At 42.2% G+C, this 22,740-nt stretch overlaps 1 protein-coding gene across 5 annotated transcripts in view; it reads right to left on the bottom strand.

The window, feature by feature from the left end:
* The window catches only part of Znf608 (zinc finger protein 608), a 112,223-nt gene that overhangs the window by 12,465 nt on the left and 77,018 nt on the right, over positions 1 to 22,740 (bottom strand). For all 5 annotated transcript variants that reach the window (XM_017799550.2, XM_008838720.3, XM_029566230.1 and 2 more), the window contains one exon: positions 299 to 386. In XM_017799550.2, the coding sequence (XP_017655039.1) occupies positions 299 to 386 (88 nt within the window). The remainder of the gene's footprint in view (positions 1 to 298; positions 387 to 22,740) is intronic.

Raw genomic sequence — 22,740 nt, 5'->3', positions numbered from 1 at the left:
CAGCCATGGAGAATCAAAGGAAAGCAGCTCCAAGAGCTTACTTCCAGTCAGTTCAAATTCCCATTTTGGGAAAAATAAAGAAGAAAACAAAGGAGAGAGGGGAATGGGAGGACTAGTGATCTGGTGGTAAAGAAAGCCAGCATCTGTGTTTTACTGTGCACAGGCCTCCACTGCTAGTTTCCCCTTTGCCTGGCTTCAATTACAGGAAGAGTTTTATATATTATTAATCTCTCTCTAGTTTCCTTGCAAAAGACAGGATGGGGGAAGGAGACAGGTGGGGGGAAATAAGAGTACATACCTGGGAGGGGCCCAGTCGTGCTTGGTGCAGTCCAGTAGGGTCCCCACGTAAGTTTTGTTTCTCCACGTGACATTGACCACTAGAACACCTGCAGTGGAGGGTGGGAGGTGAAAAAGGAACACATTTAACACTGATTATTTTATTTACACCTCATTTATTATTTTTTTAACCAGTAAAGTTCTATTCTCACTTTGCTTTCAAAAGCTGTGGTTTGCATCCTTCCTCTTTCTGGTTTCAGTGACCTCAAGTTAAAACCCACAGGAAATGTGTGTGTGTGTGTGTGTGTGTGTGTGTGTGTGTACACGCACATGTGCATATGTGCTTGCAAAAGGGTGAGACTGTGTGAGAGTGTGATCAAGATATTGCTGACAGAAGGAAATGGTTTTTGCCATGTCCTGCTGTAAAACAGCAACACGCACCTCTTAATTTTTCTATTATTACACATAATTGCTTTCGCTTGGCAGGCAGCCAACATAAACTAAGCATGAGTTACCAGTGCTTAAACCAAAGGATGACTGAGAGGACTCTGCTTGGTTTCCAATTCAACCATATAAAACAATGATGAATTATTTTTATTAAGAAAAAATTTTACAGATATATAAAAATAGGTACAGAAAAAAAAGGACTTGGGACTCACTGAATCAGCTTTGGAACAGGCTGTTTCACTGTTTGATCCTACCTCATTTTAAAGGTTCTTAAAATAGCCCTCTTAAGAAAATAAATGTGCACAATAGATTTGCTCTTGGGTGATCTTTAGAATCAACTTTGGTAAGCATTTGCCACAGAGGGTTAGAAGAGAAATCTCAAAACCAATAGGCTGGTTTCTCCCCAGCCACCCTGCTTTACCCCCCTGCTTTGCTGACAGACAATTTAATTTAGCTCCGCATTTGTGAATTACTAAACTAAAGTGCACTTAGTGTACCAGATGTCACTGAGAAACAAAATATAACATCCTGTTCATTTCTCTTGAGGAAAAGTGCCACTTAAAAAATTCTCTTCTTTAAAGCATATCTTTAAAGAAGCTGGATTCTGAGACAGGGTTAATCAATAAAAAATTGATGAGAACGTTTGTTTTCGTTACTACCTATCCTTCCCACTCCCAGAGAACTGTCCTCCAAGTCTTTGAGGGTTGGCTTGTTCACTAAGATCTGCCATTTTGAACTGATTTTTTTTTTTTTTAAGGAAAAGAAATCTCACAAAATAAGACTTATTTTTTATTTTCCTTGGGAACCTTTGAACAGCAGGTAAAATATCTGAATGGTCAGGAGGGACTCAAGTAGTGGGGAAGGAAGATTTCTTTTCAAAAGTCTCAAAAAGAGATTTTAAAATTGTTTCCCATATGGTCTGGGTTGCTATTAGTTACGTGACAGCTGGATTTACTCACTGTAAATTCAGCCTACTATTGCTACAATAGTCTAGCCGCAGAAGAAAAGCCAGGAAGAGGCAAAGCAAGCATTTCCTCAAATCACGACTGATTCCTTTGTAATTCCCTCAGGAAAAATTTTTTAGCCATTGAGTATGGAAAAAAAAATCACATTGCGGCGAGAATCAATGGCAATTAGGCATTTGGTCAAAAATTGCACAAGACAGGACAATTGGAGGAAAGGATTATTTACAAGCATATCCCTTCAGGAAAGAGGAGGGGGTGGGCGTGGAGGCTAGGGGAAGGCTGTGCCGGTTTTCTCATCATCTGCTCTCTGGGGCACTGTGTGTGGTGTCAAAGACCTTTGCAGCTGCTTAAAATTCTTCAGCATGTCAGCTCTATTTACAGTGCAGGAATGTATCTGTATTGCCAGAAGGTTACTGCATTTTCACTTTAGAGGCAATAGGCTGAAATCACTGCGTTCCAGAGTCCCTGATGTAGCACAAATGTATAATTAAAATTGCTTGAAAGGAAACATGAAAGAAACAACAAACCCTCCATTCTTGCAGTAATAAAATTAAAAACAGGAAAAGTCTGCACAGACACTTAACATTTGTCTGCAGTGAAAGGCTTTTGTTACTGCTTTTCCCCTACGGGTTTCGCGTTTCCAGCAAATGCGGCCCGCCAATTGGCCAGCGCCTGCTGAGAACGCTCGCGTCTGATTGGCTGGACCGAGGGCGGCTGGCCGGATCACAGAAGGCAGCAGCCTGAGAGAGAGGGACTAGGTGGAGGAAGGATGCTCCCCGCGGCAGGAGGGCTGCAGGGACGCCAGGGCCCCCAACAAGGCCAAGGCAGTTGGAAACTATCTGCGGTCACGGTGACCGTGCTGTGCTCCCGGTTCACGAACCCCGCCACGCGGCTGCACACAGCTAGCAGACCAAGTGGGCAGAGAACCTTCAACAACCAATCCTCAAAACCCAGCCAGGATAACTGGGGCCAAAGAGAAGGAAGGGACCCAATTGCAAGCCATCAATCAGTGGGTTATCTGGGGCCACAGGTTGAAACGGTCACAAAGGCTGAACTACAGTTGCAACTTCCACATGAAAACGGTTCACATCTGGACTGCCTAGAAGCCACACGAGCGACCTTGTTGTCTGTACTGGGCCGGGGGTGGGGGGGGGTAGTGGAGAATATCCAAAACCTTGTAAATAAAGGCCCACTTTCCACATTAGAGGGCCTGCGTTAAGTCAACCTTGTTTTTCTAGAAGCAGCCTTCATTTAAAACGCAACAAATGCTCTACTTTAACAGTCTCCATCAAGCAGTGCTAATCAGATTCACCGGCCTGAGATTGACTTTACTTGTTACAAGACGCTTCCCAGTGCCATGGTGTTTAAATACGCCTAGAACCCACGTGTGTCTGTCAATGGAAGCACAAGTCTGTAGCCCTAGGTTGGAGGATGGATTTAAAAATGTACCTTTATGAACTGCAGGGTATTGTTTCTTTGTTAGATGTTTAACCAACATCTGATTATGAAGGGTCAAGTAGAACCCAAGTGTTTTAGTTCTAAAAGTGGTGGCTCAGGCCCTTAATCCCAGCAATAGGGAGGCAGAGGCAGGCAGATATATGTGGTCTGAGGCCAACCTCGTCTACAATAGCCAGTTCTATGCAGGCCAGCGCTGTCACACACATCCACATACAAAAAAATAAAGAAATATAACAAAATGTGTAAATTGTCACTTTGCTGAAGTCAAAATTTTGAACATTGTAACCCAGGCCCATATAAAGCAAATTATAACTTGTTAAAGGCATCGTGATAGAAACTAGAGATGAAAATTAGTCCTCTAAAAGTACAGATTTGAATTTTATAACTCTGGACTTAAAGTTATGTTTGTCACTTAAGTAAATTAGACATGCATGCACATTAATTCCCACAAAAATTTTTTTTTTCCTTCTTTCTTTTTGAGACAGGGTCTCCCTGTAGCCCCAGACTGGCCTTGAACTCACAGAGATCCTCCTGCCTCTGCCTCCCAAGTGCTGGGACTAAAGGCCTGGCCAAAATTTGTCTTTCAAAGCACATTGATTTTTCAGAATACCTGGCCTACAAGTTAGGAACATTCCCTCCAAGTCTTTTGCATATTCATAATCACAAGGATGTCACCAAATTTATTATCCTTTCCAACAACAGCTGTTTGAAAAATACCTGAGACATGCTATTATTAAATGTAAGCACACAGTACATATGCACAAGATTTTGGTTTTTGCATTGTTGGCAGATACTGATTCAGAATCTAAGAGGCACATCAAAGGTATATTACCTACTAGACATTTAATGTAAGCATGGCACTTTATAACCAGAGCTCTTTATTTCTACACACACACACACACACACTGAGGTCCCATAAGGATTCCAGTTCTATTTCTTAGACTTATCAAGCAGTGATTATGTGTATTGGGTCCATATTAGACACTTACTTGGTGCTACTGAATCAATCATATTTTGGCTGGAACCTTGTTCAACTTCTGTCCTTTAAGAGTCTGCACTCTTAAAATCAACACAGGTGTACATTTTAAGTCAAAAGTAGAAGCATAGTTTTGCACATTAGTCACAGTTATAGAGTAGACTCTTCATTAGACTAGACTGGGCTCACATTAGACCAGACCCTGGGTGTGGCCTGATTCCTGCTCTCTCCTAGGACCTGCTCAGAAGGTCGTCTTAGATGAGCAGGTTCTCATTCTAACAATCCTAAATGTGGTTCCATCTCACTGGACCAGTGATGGGTGGGTACCTGAAGCAAGGGCAAGAGACTCAAGGATGCAATAACTATGAAATGGGATGAAGATGCCAAACAGTGGCACAAAACCCTCAACACTCATGTGTGTGTGTGTGTGTGTGTGTGTGTGTGTGTGTGTGTGTCCCTTTTCCCTCTGTTCTCACCATTGATAGAGGCTTTTACCAGCACCCATTTAGAACTGCCTGGTTGCCATCCAACCATCCTGTAAATTTACTCCTTGTCTTAAGCAAAAATTCCCTATGAATGCCTTATGCCTGTCCCTGCCTTCTGTTATTGGGAGGAAACATTCCATTCTTCCTCTTCTGAAGGTCTGCATTCTGGCAAGACAAAACCATCTTGGCATTCTCTCCCCTCTGGGTGACTCTCTCCTTTTGTTCCTCCAGCTTAGGACAAGTTTCTTCAGCTGTTCTTCATGTCACACTTTAAAAAATGTTTATTACATCTTTCTATTTGTTTATTTGTTTATTTATTTAGTTGGGGTATTTATTAACACTCGTTATAGCACACTTCTGGAGGTCCAGGGCCAACTTGTTGGAGTTGGTTCCCTTCTTCCACTATATGGGTCCTAGAGATCTAGCGCAGGTCATCAGGCTTAGCAGCTGAGCCATCACACTGGCCCTAATGACACATTTTTAAGACATCTGAAAGAAATCTTGTGTGTCTTAGTCTAAATCCTCAAGGAAAGTTAAAGTTCCTAATAAACTGGGACAAATTCCAGAGCCATCTCCTATGAGACTCCTATCTGTCTTCATACAAGGATCACAGTATCCTCCAAACGGCCATTCTCTCCTGGGCCTCTGATCGGGCAGATTTTCCCCTGAAGGATAACCACTAGAATCCTTTCTCAGTTCATAGCTAGAGACTCTCTGGCTTCCCATCCATGACTGTGACTGCATTCTACTGAAGGAGAGTGAGTGAAGGACAAGCCCCTCACTTATGTCCTGGGTATGTTCCTTTCCTTTCTTTTTGGCTGGAATGGAAGACTGCAATGGCCTTGAAGGCCACAAGTTGAAGGTGTTAAAGTCACCCTCATGTGGGATCTTGAGTTGTGAGGAAGATTTCTGCTCACCAGTAATACTCAACTCAGTCCTTTAAGTGAGAAACTCTTACTATATTTGAACATGGTTGAGGCTATATGTCCAATCTTAATACTCTGTTCCTTTAACTTTTCCCAATACACATATGCACAGTGAGCTGGTCTCTTCCAACAATACAACACTCCTTAATATCAAGGGCAGTGTCTGCACCCACAGCCCTTAGAAACATAGCATCTTCCTCACAGCACGAGCTCACTGAACACTATGGAACCGAATGGATCCTGATTGAGTCCTACTCAGTGATTTCACTGTCACACACTTTTCAGTAAGCACAATCTCTTACTAGCTTATAGATGATAGACTTTCTCTGGAGAGATTCTACAGAGGTTATAAATGTGGCTTATGAATTATTACTTCTAGTATTTGTGAAGCGGTTTTCTTCCAGAACTGGGCAAATGCCGATGCCCCAGTGGATCAGCACAACTCTGTTGATAGTACAGTTTGAAGACCATCCGAGAGTCTTTAAAGTACCTCATTCTTGGTGCCGCCAAGCACTGCAAATGCCAAATTTGGAATCAGACAGAGGGTTTTTTGAACTCTTACTCAGACTACCACATCTGGATGGACTTGATGTGTAATCAGGCAGAAAACAGAAACCTGATTTTAATAACACTCAGTTGTAACTCATTTGTACCACACTCCTTCGCAAATTTTACATACACACTCTTTTCATTTATTCTCTCTAGTGAGACAACAAAGGTAGTAAAAATGCCACATTATGCTGGTTTCGTGAGTAAAGAATGAAGCTCCCATACTGTAGATAGTGTACACAGTGTGACTATTGCACAAGGTGAGGTTTATCACCATCCCTTTGTTCTGAACTTCCCTAATGTTTTGTTGGTTTTGTTTTGAAGCATTTAATCCTGGTATTTTTTCAAAGCTGACAGTGACATAGTGCTTCATTCACTGTTCTAGCTTCAGAGCACCTCGCCTTCAGCCAGATTCTGTTTCAAAAGATAAATTTTATAATTATATTGGAAATTTTTAATTTTATAATTATGTTTGCCCATAAAGTACCTGCCAGCCAAAAAGCAAAGTGACTCTCCCATTATCTACACCAAGGATGTGTGGAGCAACTAGGGCAAGGAAAGTAAATGTTGTCACATGACCATGAAACTGTCTTTTTTGAAGAGCCCCACTGCTGGGCTGAATGTTTGAAGAGTCACTTTAACCACATCCTGTAATCAAACCATCTGGAACACAGTGCTGCGATTAGTCACCCTGAACATTGGGCTTTATCTGAACAAACAATGTATGGCAATGGAGCTTGGGAGAGGGGCGGGGCTGACAAAGGAAGTGTAATCAAACACTTTATGCCCTAGCATGCCGCCACCCCAGTCATAAACCCCAGACTGCAGTTCTGCTGCCAACTTACTACCTTTGAAAGCACAGTGTACATCACGATTCAAGGACAGAAGGGCTAGATTCTGCTGATCTGGATAGATCTCTGTCTGTGGCTGGAATCCATAAGCATCCTTCTACCTTCCTTGATTATAACCTTTTGGGTGCTGGCTCCGCATTCCAGTTAGGGTCTTTCAGGAATCTGGAGCAGGGTTTGCTTATGGGAGTGCGATGAGGACCACTGGGTAGGGGTTGATCTGTTCATCTAGGTATTCTTTTTAGTTCCTCTAAACAACACCATAAGTAATGAGACGGAAAAACAAACAAACAAACAAACAAACAATCAATGCTATAAAGAAAAGACAAAACATCATTCTACATTTTAAAATATAGGGTATTTTCTTCTTAAACTATTTGAGCATCTGTAACAATATCGGTCGATTTTTTAAAATCTGAAAGGATTTCCCTCCTCTAAATCTACTGACTAAAGCTTTAAAAACAAAACAAAACAACAACAACAAAAACCAAACAAAAACCCCCCACAACTAAAGACGCCTTGCTTCCCTACGGCCTTATAGTTTAATACACAAAAGAACACAGAGCCACTTCCATCACTGTCACCTCCCTGCAGCCTTTGTTCTGAGGCCCGATGAGCTGTATTGATTTGGGAAAATCATTGAGCTTCTTGGAAAACTAGACTCTCGCTTATTCACTGCCATCCATTTCTTTCCCATGAAGACAGGTGGTCAATATCCAGTTGACTGGTCAGCTAAAAGAAGCTCCTGTTGGTTTTCTTTTCCTCCCTTCCCCAGGAAGGTTACCCTCTCCCACTTCTACAGACTGCAATGGCCTGCTCAAAAGCATAGTGGGGAAGTGCGGGGAGCAGAAATCAGGATTTTGTCAGGCACTGCTAAAAGGCAGGTCTACATATTTGCATGGGACCCTGCTGCATGTGACGATGGGGACAAAATTTCCACTGGTCAAGTACCATACAAGTAGAAACACTGATGAAAATCGTGACAGCCCAAGACATAATAAAAAAAAAATCAGATCAATGTTAGGTAGGGGTAGCATATGACTATAATCCCACCATCCATGAACCAGTGGCAGGAGGGTCAGCAGTTCAAGACCAGCCTGGGCTACAAGAGCCTCTGTCTCAAAAACAAGCAAACAGACAACACCATATTAAAACAGATCATTGGAGATAAATTCCTGTTACCTGCAGAAAAAGATGTTTTAGTTGTTTTAAACCAGAATGTGTTCTAGCAAGCAGGTTTCCTATGTACAAAATATCACAGCCTTTATAACATGCCTTTAAGGTAATGAAGAGCATTTCAAAAAAGTATCGGGTGGAGATCTTCAGAAAAACAACTGAACATAATCAGTAACAAAAACCTTTGCTTTTAATTACGCAGACCTACAAACCCTAAATCTGCACTGCCACTGGCAGCTTGAAGCTGGTTTTAGAGAACATTTCCTGTTCCTCCAACAGCACCAATCACATTATCACATCTCCCTTTATTGCTTCAGCAGTTCCTCTAACAGTTTCTGCTAAAGTGTCCAGAGTCTCAGTTTAGGGATGATATGACAGTGTAGGGAGCAGGAAGGAGGGCATTTCCTGAGCTAGTTTCTACAAAAGCAACAAGCCAGGAGAACACTTCAATGGGCTCCATAGAAGGCCAACTCCTGTAGGCCATGGTCCAACAAGACACAGTCAATACACAGTGGGTAAGAAAGGACAAAGAGGCACAGGGGACATGGAGGAGGGGTGCGTCTTCTGAGAGAGACGTGCAGAGTGACCTAAATGCATAAACTGAACAAGAGAATGTCATACATATTGTGTGTATGTATACATTTGTACATAGAGGCTTCATTCCTTGCCTTGGAGCAAATGTCCCAGGACATAACCACTTCCCCAGGAGCTGCCATCTTGGGGACCAGAGCCACCCTGATTCCTGATGTCTGGTTCTATGATTGACACTTCTTGGTTTATTTGAAACCTGAGTTTCCAGGATGAATTCTAGTGCACTCTTCTTATACCGGTTTCCTTTTTAAAAGCATGGTTTCCTATTCAGGGTTAGAGGAAGAGAATGGTTTCTCAACGCCTCCTGCTCCCATTCTTCAGAGAGGACTCTTACAAGAAACAACTCCCAACCCCCATTCCTTTCTCACCAGTTTTTATTAGGAAATATTTTTTTCCTTTTAAATAAAAACATCAAAAAATGTGAGAAAGGTATTTTATAAATATGTTGAACTAGGCTTACTAAGAGCCATGATAATGATTCTGTTCTTATTGTATTACCTCCTGAGAATAATTCCTTTTTAAGAGTGTTGTTTTAGGACAAAGATTGTGCACAGGTAACCCTGGACTCTGTGAGAGCAAAACACCCTACCCTCCCTCCCTGAAGACAGGTAACTGCAAGGACACAGACTTTCAAATCATCACTCCCATAGCTCCAAATCCTTACCCAAACTCTCTGTGCAGTCCTTACTTCAGCTGGGAAAATGGACAAAGAGGACATTGACAGAAACACATTATCCCCAAGGGTACATGCCTTTAATCTCAGCACTCAGAAGGCAGAGGCAGGTGGATTGAAGCCAACCTGGTAGACATAGCAAGTTCCAGGCCAACTAGAGCTACAGCGAGACGCTGTCTCAAACAAAACAATAACAAAAATCCCCCCTCCATGAGGTTCCCTCCCAAAGGAAGGTCCTCGGGAGCTCAAGGCAGGAAAAAGGGTAAAAAATACTGTGACTCTGAAGTCTTGTAACAGATAGCTGTCTTTTGCCCATTTTCTGTATCAGGCAGCAGGGAGAGAGACTGAGAGGAAAGACAAAGCAATTATAGAGATTAATGAAAATGGAAAGATGCAAAGGCTGTAAGATGTGAGGATGGAAAGCCCTCACGTACTTCAGGATGCCGGTAGGTAAGGAAAAGGGCAGGTGAGGGTCTGGAACCTCTAATCACCCGGCCGGTCTCAAAACCCACGTGCTCTCCTAAATCAGGACCAGAGTTTCAGGTTTAAATGCTGTTGATATGCTTGTCAAAATATGTGTAACACATTCTAGATTGTAGGACTGTGTGTTAATTTTTTACCATCCCCAGTCTTCAGTTATAAGGAGACAGTGGGAACCAATTGACAATTACACTCCACATCAAAAAGCTGCTACTGATCCGTATATCTCGCGGGGACTGAAGAGCCAGGATTCCTGTAAATTATGATGCTTTATTTAAAGTCAGAGCGCTTATTTGCTTTTGTGCCAGCTCTGGGCCCTTTTCATCTCTAGCTCACCAGGCCCAGGAGAGCATGAATTCCTACAGCTCTTCTGCCCACCAGCTGGGTCCTCTGTAAATCATAAAGCCTCGGGAAGGAGCCAGTCTTTACACAGGCCAACAACATTTGGTGGAGATGATCACTCTGCTATTATTCCACTCGCTGAAATTTAAAATAGCAATTTACAGCAGCAGTTCAAACAGGGAACTACTGCCTCTCTTAACTGTGGTGTGTGTGTGGGGGGCGTTGATTGTGCAGGCATAAAGCACACAAAGAGGTAAGGTAAATATTGCACACTGCAGAAAGTCACCATCTTGGCCATTCTAGAAAGGAAATAAAGAACAAGATGTCAGATAAATTGGACTCTGGCACCCTCCCAATTAAGGAACTGGAAGGCTGATGGAGACTTTCAACCAGGCTGTTCCCACTTTGAGTGGTCTTGCCCCACAGCATCATGGGAGCAGGTCACTGGTAGTGAAGTCACATAATATAACTCAGTCTGAAAAAGTAATGGGGAGAGATGAAGGAATGAACCCTAACCAAATGTGAACTGCAGTGAATTTTGGAGACTAGGCTGGGAGAAGAAGAGGGATGGTGAGAGGCATTCCTCTGCCCTTGCAAACATAGCAATGGAGACTGACACTCCTGCTTCTCAGTCCGCTCTGGAACTCATCCAAACTTTCCAGAGCCTAGTTTCGTCCTTTATTAATCAGCAATTATTAAATGTCATGTGATTTATGTGAAGCATTTCACATGGGCATAGTCACCCCCACAGTTTTTAAACTCTCTTGTAACTCAGGGCACAACCGAGGAATGGAGGGAGATGTCAAATTAGAGACATTCCACACTAAGAATGCAAGTCTCCCTGCATTCCTTTACCATGAATCAGACACTGCTTTATCAATTAGCCTGGATGTTCCTGGTGACCAAGAGGGCTGCAGATGTGACTTATCTAGCTTTTAAAATCTTAAGGGTGGCACATTCCAATCTTCTTTTATTGCTTTTACACACACTGCTAATCTCAACCAATATGAAGTTTTCTTTCCTAACAATCCGTTCATTGTTTAAAGCAAACATTTCCTCATGTGACTGCTCAATAATAAGGTAAAATAAGAAATACGGCTTCAAAGTCTCCTCTTTGCACTTTTTTGTAAGGGTAAGGAAGGTTCATTTCAAGTTTTAAGGAAAACACCATTTTTTCTAGATTATAAAAAGCAAAATTAAAGTTTTCTAGTGAGGACAGCAGTGTCCAGGGCCTTGTTGAGGGGGAAGGGCTCAGCCCCCTCCTCAACAGCAGGTTAAATAAATGCCAGCTCATTTTACCAATTCCCATCAGAACAAACCAGTTTTCTTGACAATGGTCACAAGCCCCTTCACATCTTCCCCCACCCCACATTCCAAAGTTCTTATCTTCCAGGGAGGGGGGGAAAAGGCCCAGTGGAGTTACAAGTATTTCAATACCCTGCTTAGAGACCTGCTCTTTTCTGTAAACAAGCCTAATGAAGTGTGACTAATAGTGCTCTTCTAGAGCAGGGAGAAGGTAAAGGGCCTTTGTTAGCACTTACTGGGGCGAAGTCCTCATTTTGCTGGAGGAGAACAGAACTTGGCTGGTTATTGATTGACCAGCCCTGCTCCATGTCACTGCCTCACTATCCTGTATGCTGTGTGAACACACAGACACTGGGGTGCTCTGGTCATACACACTGTGGAGGCTAATTCTGCATTCTGGTTCGCTGCAAACCAGACAGGGTTTTCAGATGCCTAAATGAAATCTAGCCCCTTTCTCTTATGGTTGGTCTCTCTCCCAGTCCTTGGTACTGCCTAACCTTTCTGAGTTGCCAGTACCCTGAACCTTGACCTTAGAACCTGCGTGTCAGAGCTCCCCATGGACACAGAACTGTCCATCACTATGATTTCACCCTGCCTGGTTATTACATTCTAGGGGTGATTTGGGTTTTTAATAAATTCAAAATTGCTGATGCTTCCTTTACCCATTTCATTGAGCAATTCTGACACTCCTAAAATTGGGCCTCCTTGCTGATTGCTAAGTAAATATTCTACCATGACTTTAATTTTCTTCTTTGATTCAAGTTTGTCTTCAATGCTATCAAACACTCCCAGCAATGGTGTTGGCAGGAAGCCGTGAAATTCATTCAGACTTCTTTCTGGACTCAGGAAGGAATTCAAGTCAAAACCTGCTTTCCTTAGGAACCTAAGCACAAATTTTCGTATAAATTATTGACTGCACTTTGGCCTCATCTGAAACATTAGCCCCACAGGCTGATAAGTTTTGACCCCAGGTGGCATATCAGCCCTCTCAGAAGAGGCAGAAACATTAGTCCTTTGCACTGGAGACTAAGGCCTGCAAGCAAATCAATCAAGCTCTCTGACAGGTTTTACAGCCTCTGTGCATTAGACTCAAGGCAACCTCCAAGACTCCTATTGTTCTCATTATTCTCTTCTTCTCTGGTCTGATGAAGTTAGGGTTAAGTCCAAGGATTCAGTCAGAGAGAAAGGCTATTGTTAGTAACTCAGTCTTTATTGACTCTGACCTGCAGGGCAACAGACTTCAAGTCTTTTCCAGAAAGTAATGCACTGTTAATTGGTGCTCATCATCAGGATGTGTTTTTATATACCTCTTGCACTGAAAGAAGACCTGACTAAACATTTCAACCTCTTCCCAAGTTGCCTTGTACTTCTGTCAAAACTTAACACACACACACACATACACACACACACACACACACACACACACACACACACACACACACACACGCAAACACCCTAGGCAAAAATCTGATTTCTATCCTGAACTGCTAAAGTGAGTATCATTGCAAACAGGATGTTTGGCTAGGCAGTGCTAACACTGGGGAGCTGGCAGGCACACGGAGCATAAATAAGGTTTTGGCTTTTTGTGTTCATAATCAATAGCTGTACGGCCTGGTACACAGGACAGGAAAATGTGTGCTGAAGTGATGAGGTGCAGATGTCGTTTTTCCTTCTGATGTCCCTTGCTTACAATAACTAAAGATCTTTCGGTGGAAACTGGTAGATGTACTTGTGAGCAGTCAGCAACAGACTGAAGGCCTTAGAGTGAAGAGTACGCCAACTTGGTTTGAGGAGTCCCGCATTCTAAAGTTGTTGAACAGTTACTTGTCCAAAGACTTACTGGCTTTCTTTGAAAGAAAACAACAGAAGAAACAAACAAACAAACAAAAACTCCTAAAAAAAAACAAAAAACACAAGACAACTATCAAAAGAATTATTATCTCTTCTTACCTAAATAGGATAGCCCTGCATGGTCTGCTTCCTCTGGCATCTTGGCCAAACCAGGCCTGGTAGCCACTGTACCTGGGCCCTCCCTACCAGACCTGCCATAGCCCCACCAAATACCCCTTGCTGTTGAAAGTGGGACAAGGGGACAAAATCTGTGGGAGAAATCAGACATTGACATTTTGGAAAATCACTTTTGATACAGAAAAAAAACAAAAAAGCACAAAACTAAATCATACTTTTGACTAAGAATTTTAAATTAAAATTTTAAATGTTTAAATTATTTAGACTTTATGTGTATGAGTATTTTGCCTGAATGTGTATAAGTGCATCTGTGTCATACATACAATGCCTGAAGAGTCCAGAAGAGACTATCAGAGCCCCTGGAACTAGAGTTATGGATGGTTCTTAGCTGCCATTGTGCTTGGTGGGAACTGAACCTGGGTCCTCTGCAAGAGCAGCCAGTGCTCTTAACCACTGAGCCATCTCTTCAGTCCCATTGATTAAGAATTTTCTTGACCACAAAAACTGTTGCCATTTAGGCCAGGAAGTATGCTACTTCATGCAGTGTTTTCCAGAGTACAAACTGGCACATTGGAATCAGTGCACACTTTTCCTCTTTCCAGGAAAGCCATCTTCTCATTGTCATTTCAAATTCTGCTCCACAGGTGTGCTGATAACATGTGACAAATGACAGGGGTCCTAAATCGAATGGACCGTCTAAAAAGGTGCTGCTTAAGGAAAGAACACAAGTTATTGATCTGATAAGCCACTAGTGTGGCTAGTTACATTTTCTGGTGCCACTGAGTTCCACTCATCTTGAACACTAAAGAAAACAAGATCAAGGAAAACTCAGATTTGCAGCTAATCCTTTCTCTTGAAATCACAGTCTTGTATCTGTAGTATAAATGTGTTTTTAAATCCTTATGTTTAAACCACAAAGTATGCACTATCATAGCCGATTAAACTCACAAATATAATGGGCTCCAAAGGCCAAAAATATATTTTGTGAAGCATTCAAAATGAGATGGACTGTGTGGTCTGTTTTTTTTTTTTTGTTTGTTTGTTTGTTTGTTTTTGAAAAGTCCTATCTTTTGTGGACCAGAAATAAGTTAGGAAAAAAAAAAATCGAAGAACAAACAAGCAGAATATTCAAAAGTAACTGCCTAAATGAAGTTCAAATGGACAGTCATCTCTTGGGGTCTGTGAGGGACTGGTTTCAGCACAGACCCCTCCTCTGCCACAGATACCAAAAGCTGTAGATGTTTCAAGCCCCTTAACAAATGATAAATGTTGCGTTGGCAAACATGGCATCAGAAAGAAGAGTACTAGAGTTTGAAGGCGCCTCTCCAAATTTAGGGGTTGTTGTGTTAAAAGTAAGGAAGACACGAAGACTGTAGGAGCTCGTTAGGCCTTGAGGGCACCTCCCTAATTAGTAAGAGTCGGTCCTTCAGAAAGGCAACTTAAAATTAATAAAACATTATATTACATATCAGACATTTACATTTCTGTTGCCAGGGCTAAAGAAGGAAAATAAACACATGGATCACTCTTGGGAAACTTGCGCTGGATGGGTCACAGAATGAATGAATGAATGGATGGATGGGGTCTCACAAAGGTAAGCAAGGCTACCTCTGTGATGACCAGGGGTGAGCCAGAAACAGGCACTGCAGATGCACATATCTCTCCTCAACTCCGGCTTCAATGGCATCACCTTGAAAACCTGAAACTGACCACTGTGGTGGTCTGCACACAGAACAAGGAGCAGCAAGTACAACACAGAAGGGCTTTTGCTCTGTGGCTCCCACCCCAGAGCAGCTGTTAAATGCTCACTGACTCCCAATGGTTCTCACAGTCATTGCTTAAACTGCCCTTTTTCTCTCATATTGCACCTTGCCAAAGAAAAATCATGCTTGTGTGAAGTATAGAATCACCAAACCCTTCTACATTTATGTTTAAGTGCTTAGATGGTAATACAAAAACTGAGGTATGTGATCTAGAACTGTGGACTAGACTATCTAACTTCTTAAGGTTTGGGCTGTATTTCAAAGGAGTCACAGGCCACTGTCCCATGCTTCTCCCTCAGCTTAATCTCTCAACATCAGTTGTCCTCAGGCTGTGCTTCATAATCCCTAAGGCCATCTCCTCTCTATTCATATAGTGGTCCAACACCAGGCTTTGGTTAAATTTCTGGAGTTACCACTTACCCTTCCACTGCCTCACACTACAAGGTGCTTTGAAACTTTCCCTGGGACCCAGCTCGTCATAGTTCACATGTTGTTCCTACCTAGTGCTTAGGGAACTATGGCCCACCTTGCCTTATCTGATTTTTCCAGTTCAAGTTCAGGTGCATTGAACTCCAGGAAGCCTTTCCCAAAATACCATGAGAATGTCTAAATATTCCTGGGTTGTTTCTACCAAAACACTTGCCCATGAGATCCAGGGTGCCTGTTGTGTACTGGCCATTTTCTCCTGGTTGACTAAGCACCATGTCTTTTTAAATGTTAGTAAAGAGGGAGCACTTACCAAATTTGGAAAAAAGGAAAAGGAAATATTAAAATGAAAGTCAGAAACAAAAGCTGTAAACCTGAAAACTGTTAGTTGCCGATGTTATATAGATAAATAACCCTCCTCAGAGGACAGCCACCTGAAGAGCACCTTCCACTTCTAGAGCAATCTGATAACAACATAGTTATAAACAACTTGGCTTTATGGATCTTCCTGTTTTAATAGAATTTTGTGTGGAATGAGTAATTTTGCAAGTTAAAGAAGCCAGGAATCTTCCTCTGGGATTTCAAAAGCCATCCACTTTTATTGAACAATTACAAAAGCAATTGATGAGGTACATTTGTTGTTCACCTGACGCGGAAGCGCTAAACACAGACCATAACCCACCCAGCCATGGTAGATGCAGACTGTTGGCCTCTCCCACTACTCCTTACAATGTAATGAACAGTCATATCCAACAAATCTCCTCCCAATAGGCTGCCAGTGGTGATTCTCTCAGAACCGGGGTCCCAAAGAGAGACCTATCATTGCTTAAATAAATTTTACAGATGTAGTAGATAAAGGCAATAAAGAAAACAGAGCTTTTCTAAAACAAAGTTGACAGAGCAGAAAGCGCCATCTCCATAATGAGCACGTGTTTGAGCCTACTAGGCTGCCTGTATGTACCAAAGAAAAAGAGACAATGAAGGTCAGGAAGCATGAAATGACAGCCTTCTTTGCCTTTCAGGGAACATAAATTTGATTTGCTGAATGTAAATCTTCAAAAGTCATGGTTTCCATCTCTGTGTGTGATCGGCAGAAACAGGTTTCAAGGAGACAAGAAACTATCTAACTTGTTGCTCAGCAATGTAAAGGCACGTTCATGATCCTCCACGTTGGGGGACAACTCGAGATGCTTTCCTGTCAGGACCAGGGTTGGCAAAGGTGCCTTGTATGCTTTGTGTGAAGTGAGCACAGCCATCGCTTGTCCTCGACAGGTGGCTGTGACCTCTAATAGGTATTTCTTGATGCCAGTTGAAACACAGGTTGATAATTTCCTTCACAACATGTTTCTGGGTACATGTGCTCTCCAAATAATATACACAATAGTTTCTTTTTTAAACACCAAGTGATTACACTATCAGGAACCATGTACCTGACCCCTAATATAGGGGAAAGACATGGAAAAAATTAACTCTAATACTCTTGTCTACATGATATATAGTAAAGGCACATTTTCCCACAGAAACTGGTAACTCATTGTGACTATTCTCTTTATGACCCAAATATACAAATTAGGTTTGCTCTGTGTGTGTGTGTGTGTGTGTGTGAGAGAGAGAGAGAGAGAGAGAGAGATCTGTTCAACAAATTGTGTGGCCTCTAATACTTAATACTAATTAATTAAATGTATATATATTTACATTGAGACATATTTAAAAATAGAAATGGTAAATATATAGAAACCCCAGTATTCAAGAATGTGTCACAGAAAATATTAAGAATAATTTTAAGTGCTAATAATTGCTATTATCAAAAACAGTTCCAATAGCAACAATAATGTAAATGTTGATAGTCAACATTAGTTAAGTCTGGTCAATCCTACCATATCTTCTTTATAGCAGATTACAGAAATGTAAACTTCCTTTACTTAATTCACTTCAAAGTAAAAATGAACTTCCTGAACCTGAATGCATGAGGTAGTTAGGACCAACCCTGTACAATAACTTCTGCTTGGGCTGTACTCACAAGCAGAATACATTCATTACATGAAAGCAATGAAAGCGATTTATTGGCATGCATTTAGAAGATGATTTGGCAGAAGAGATAGGAAGAGTTTAAAACATTTTGTTTTTTTCTTTTTTTTTTTTTAACAAAGAAATTACATATCAAGCATGTTCACAATCACATGCTTCCTTGAAATTTACATTCCCTCTGACTCCAGAGAATAGCTTAATCTGACAACCAATGGACCTGGGCTGTCCTGGAACAAGCCGTGTTTCCTGTATGTCAACCACCAAGTTACCCTGACCACAGCTTCTCCTTCTCCTCACCTTGGTGGATGCCAGTACACGGCAGCATTTACCACCATTGTTAGTTACCTCAGTAAGAGCTGCATGTCGTCTTAGTCACTGTAATAAGGCGTTGAAGGAAATCCAAGTACAGTGAACACATTGGCTGGGTAATGAAGAGCACCTTTGACTATTTCTAGAATAAATATTAACATATACAACACTGGGAAATGAACTTTTTTGTTTAGTTTAACAAAGGGCTTAAATTGCTGACTGTGTGTTAGATGCCATTCAAAATGTTTTATAGGGGCTGGAGAGACAGTTCAGAGCTTAAGAGCACTAGCTGCTCTTGCAGAGGACCTGGGCTTGGTTCCCAGCACCCACACAACAGCTAATAACTGTCCTTACCTCCAGTCCCAGGGGATCTGACACCCTCTTTTGGCCTCCGTGGGCACTGCACAACATGGGTGCACTTACATTCATGCAAGCAAAACACTCATACATATATAATAAAATTAAATTTAAAAAATCAAAATGATTTGTAAATATTGATTTAATCCTGCTAACCACTGAAAAGGAGAGTCTTACATTATTACCATTTCACAACTGAAGGACGAAAAACAGTAGAAAGCTGTAGGAGTGGGAAATGGAACTCCGGGGCAGACTCCAGTCTGTGACAACTGCCCAGTTTGTTTTCCATATAGAAGATACTGACACAAAGATAGTAAACAACATTCCCAACCTTCCACTCAAACGCTTGGCCCCTCCACCCTGGCTTGCTAGGGTGCTACCTACTTACAACTAGGTCAGTAAGCCTCATGAAATCATATACAGAGTCTCACAAAACAAATTAACAAATAAACAAAGACCCATGTAATTTTCAAGCACAAGAGCATCTTAGAGAGTTTTATTAGGAAGGAAAATCATTAAAAGCCCAGGAAGTTTAAATAGTTAGTCTTGGCTCCCAAGACTAATGAAAACAGTGTTAAAACCAGGGTCAAGACCACAAAACAGACTCCAACTTTCCTCCTCCCCAGTGGTCCTTTTCCCCACATGGCTTCATGAGCAAAGCATGCATTTCTAGAGTTCTTGATGCTTCTAGAGCATGAGGCTTCCTTAAAGACTACCACAGAGGCCTGACCCACAGTCGGGAGCATGCAAGAATTCTGCCTCAGTGAAGCTAACACACTATGATTAGAAATTGCTTTGGAGAACAGGAGAATCAAGAAAAGACTTCTTGTGCTGAGGATATGGCTCAGTTGGCAAAGTGTTTGCCTAGCGTAGATGCGGCCCTGGATTCCATACTAAGCCCCCATAAACCAGGCAACCCCTTGGGTAGTGCAGTGCATTCGGCAATCACAGAGTCCTATGGTACTTCGTGGTACAATATTCTTCACATAATCCTCAATTTCTTGGCCCAATTAGCAAGGAAACTAAAGTTAAATAGGATTATATCAAATTTATGGCATATAAAATGATTTAAAAGAATTGACTGTTGTAAAGAACAATGGTGACTGGAGGGACTGCTCTTGCAGAGGACCTGGGTTTGGTTCCCAGCACCCACATGACAGCTAATAACTGTCCTTAACTCCATCCCGAGGGGATCTGACACCTTCTTTTGGCCTTGGTGGGCACTGCACAACATGGGCACACTTACATACATGCAAGCAATGCACACATACACATAAAAGAAAAATAAAATATTTTTTAAAAAGAATAAACTACAAAATTCAAGCTGTTTAAAGTCTAGTTTAGTTGCCAAGAAACAAACTAATGAAAAAACTGATAAAGTTCTGAGGGACAGAACTACCTCCATTAACTGTGACCACAGACATTTCAGAGCAGTGGAAGGAAGCCAGGAAGCAGCTTGTGACTCATTGACCTGCCGTCAGAAATCACATTAGGAAACAGTCTATCTAACTCACCTTGTGAGCTTCATTTCTCAAAACACTCAGAAGGTAGCCACTGATGGCTAAAAGGTGAGGAACACATCCTCATGGGTATACTCTGTATGTTTTCCAAAAATAGAAGCAGAGGTATTCTCAGAATGGTGATAAGCCATGGGCCTGCTCCTGCTCTGATGGGGAGGGTGGAGCTGGCAGGGACAGTGGGAAGTACACAATGGCCAAGCCTAATGGAGTGTCAACACTCCAATAATGGAGTGAATGTTCTAGGCTGCAAGGCTCTCTCTCTTCCTACATGGTAAGAATCAGGGTTCCTTTTCTGAAGAAAAGTGGTAGATTACCAAGCCTGAATCCTTGGAAGGAATACAAGGAATGTGAATCCCTTCTTTCCTCCATGCCCAAACTCACCAGCTGCTAACTGTCCTCCTGAGTGTTTATTAAAAATACTAATTGCTAGCTCTATCCAAGGATCTAATGTGCTCTTACAAGATTCACAGGCTAACAGTTTTGGAAGAAAAATGTATAGCACATAAAATAAGGCACACATACTAGTGCTGGACTTTTCCAGGAAAGAAATGGAGAAACTTGACTTTGATGGATTCCTTTCTGACGTTCCTGAGGACGGGCGTAGGATCTGCGTTGCTATCCCCTTGGAAAAATTTACTAAGGAGCCTTAAAGGAGGCTGAGAACTTTTATCTGCCTGAGCCCTTTGACAGGAGTGTTAATACAGCAGCTTCACTTGATTTAAAGAGAGAATTATCCCACCATCCACACTAATCTCTTCTGGGGAGAGGCAGAGTTGGACCATGGCTTTTCACTGAAGGTGCCCTAGCTGCAGCCATTCTTTCTTCATAGAGGGGGATGTGGAACTTTTCAAAAATATTAATATAATCTGACCAAGATAAAGTCCCAGAAATTCTTATATGACAGCTGCTGTCTCTTTTATCTCTGACCCCCCCCCGCCCCACCAAGTTTTTGTTTGTTTTCTGAGACAGGGTCTCCTTGTAGCCCCAGCTGGCCTGGAACTTGCCTCAATCTCATAGAGGTCTGCCTGCCTCTGCTTTCCAAGTGCTGGGATTAAAGTTGTGCACCACATTTGCCCCCACCCCACTTTTTAAATATAATGTATCATATATAGCATGTCTATGTTCACATCGGAACATATATGTATATGTTTACATATATTTACACACACATACAAACACAATGTGTGGGTATTCATGTGAGTGTAGGGTGTTTGTGGTATTTATGCATGGTGTAAGTGCTCTGTGTGTGTGTGTGTGTGTGTGTGTGTGTGTGTGTGTGTGCATGGACACAAGCACCTGCATTCACATAGGCCAGAGGAGAACATACAATGTCTTATGTGTTGGGGAAGCATGTGTGCCACAGTGCTCACAGTGAGGGTCAGGGGACAGCTTTAGGGAGGCAGCTGTCTCCTTCCACCATGGGGGCCCTGGGGGTGGAACTCTGGTTGTCAGGCTTGGCAACAAGCACCTTTGCATACTTGAGTCATCTCACTGGCCTCATGCCCAACTTTTTCATGTGGGTACTAAGGATTCAATCTCAGGTCCTCATGCTTGTACAGCAAACACTCTAAATCACTGAGCCATTTCCCCAGCCCCAGAGCCTAAACTATTAACATCTTGATGTGTTGGCTATTTATGCGCTTTTGCCAGAGCTGAACAATTGGACAGGTTGCAGTGCATGATTAACTGCAGTGCTGAGATGAAATGAACAGCAATGTCAGCTTTCCACACACTGCTAGGAATGGTGCCCTGCTGAAAGCCTGTGTGGGAAGGTGTGGGTGTACAACAGCACACCTTGCACCTCCTAACCACCCACCTTGAGAATGGTAACCAGCACCCTTTTCACTGCATCTATCAAAGGCCTTCTCTTTTAAAAGGCTAGAAAAGGAGAGAACGCGGCAGGAGGAGAAGGGAACCAGCTTGCCTTTTCTAGCCTGTCCACCACAAAAACCTCCTGTGAGGTCTTCAGAAAAAACAATTCAGCAAAAAGTATCAGTGGAGCGGCCCCCTGAGTCAGTCTAAGTCCTTTGCAGAAAGCCACCACCAGTGAACCAATTTTCAATGGTGTTTCGGTTATTCTTACATGGAAAACTTTCGACCCCCTCCCCCGCGCCTTTGGAAATTTGGTAACCATAGTTTCTGTATCCTGCTGAGACTTGATATGTAGAGCTGTATTCTACCTGCTATTAAGCTGCTGATAGCAGTGTTTCTGTTGCAATTTATGAGCAATGTCAGCTGAAGGCAGAGAGTATTGTACACACTATATTTTCCCAGCTGGAGGTCTCCGTGAATGGAAAGCACAAACATGAATACACATGCACTGTGGGCTTGAGGGAATAAAAAGGCAGGAAAAAAAGTCAGCAGCTGAAATCAGGTGGGTGGTCTTCATTATAAACCAAGCAGATAATAAAATATTCAAAGGAAATGCCAGCCAAATGGTCAGGTCGCAGGGATACAAATATAAGGAAAAGCCCAGAAATGGTCTTTTCTATTTGTGCCTAATTCCGAGATGGGGTGCATGCCAAGGCTGACCTTGCCGCTAGGGCTTTCAATAGCTTGCCATATCCAAAGGTCATTCGAAACCACAGAAACATCCCATTCCACAGCAAGTTTCCAATAGCTACCACAACACAGGGCAAGGACAATACATTCCACTCCTAGAACCTCCGCCCACACTCTTCCTCAAAAGGCAAATTGGTCTCAACCAAAAATATTTTACACTGAGAGAGAAATGGAGTTCATTCTTTGTGGGTAAGAAATGGAAGCAGCATCAGACTGTCCAGGGACTTTTTTTTTTTTTTTTTTTTTTAAAAAAAAAAAAAGAGAAAAAAAAAAGGTTCAAACCCCCCGATTCTACAAAGAAAGGTTAAAA

The sequence above is a fragment of the Nannospalax galili genome, unplaced genomic scaffold (assembly GCF_000622305.1).
Source record: "Nannospalax galili isolate Female #2095 unplaced genomic scaffold, S.galili_v1.0 scaffold38, whole genome shotgun sequence".
NCBI lineage: Eukaryota > Metazoa > Chordata > Mammalia > Rodentia > Spalacidae > Nannospalax > Nannospalax galili.
The sequence above is the reverse complement of the archived record's forward strand: the minus strand, read 5'-3'. Positions and strand labels throughout refer to the sequence as shown.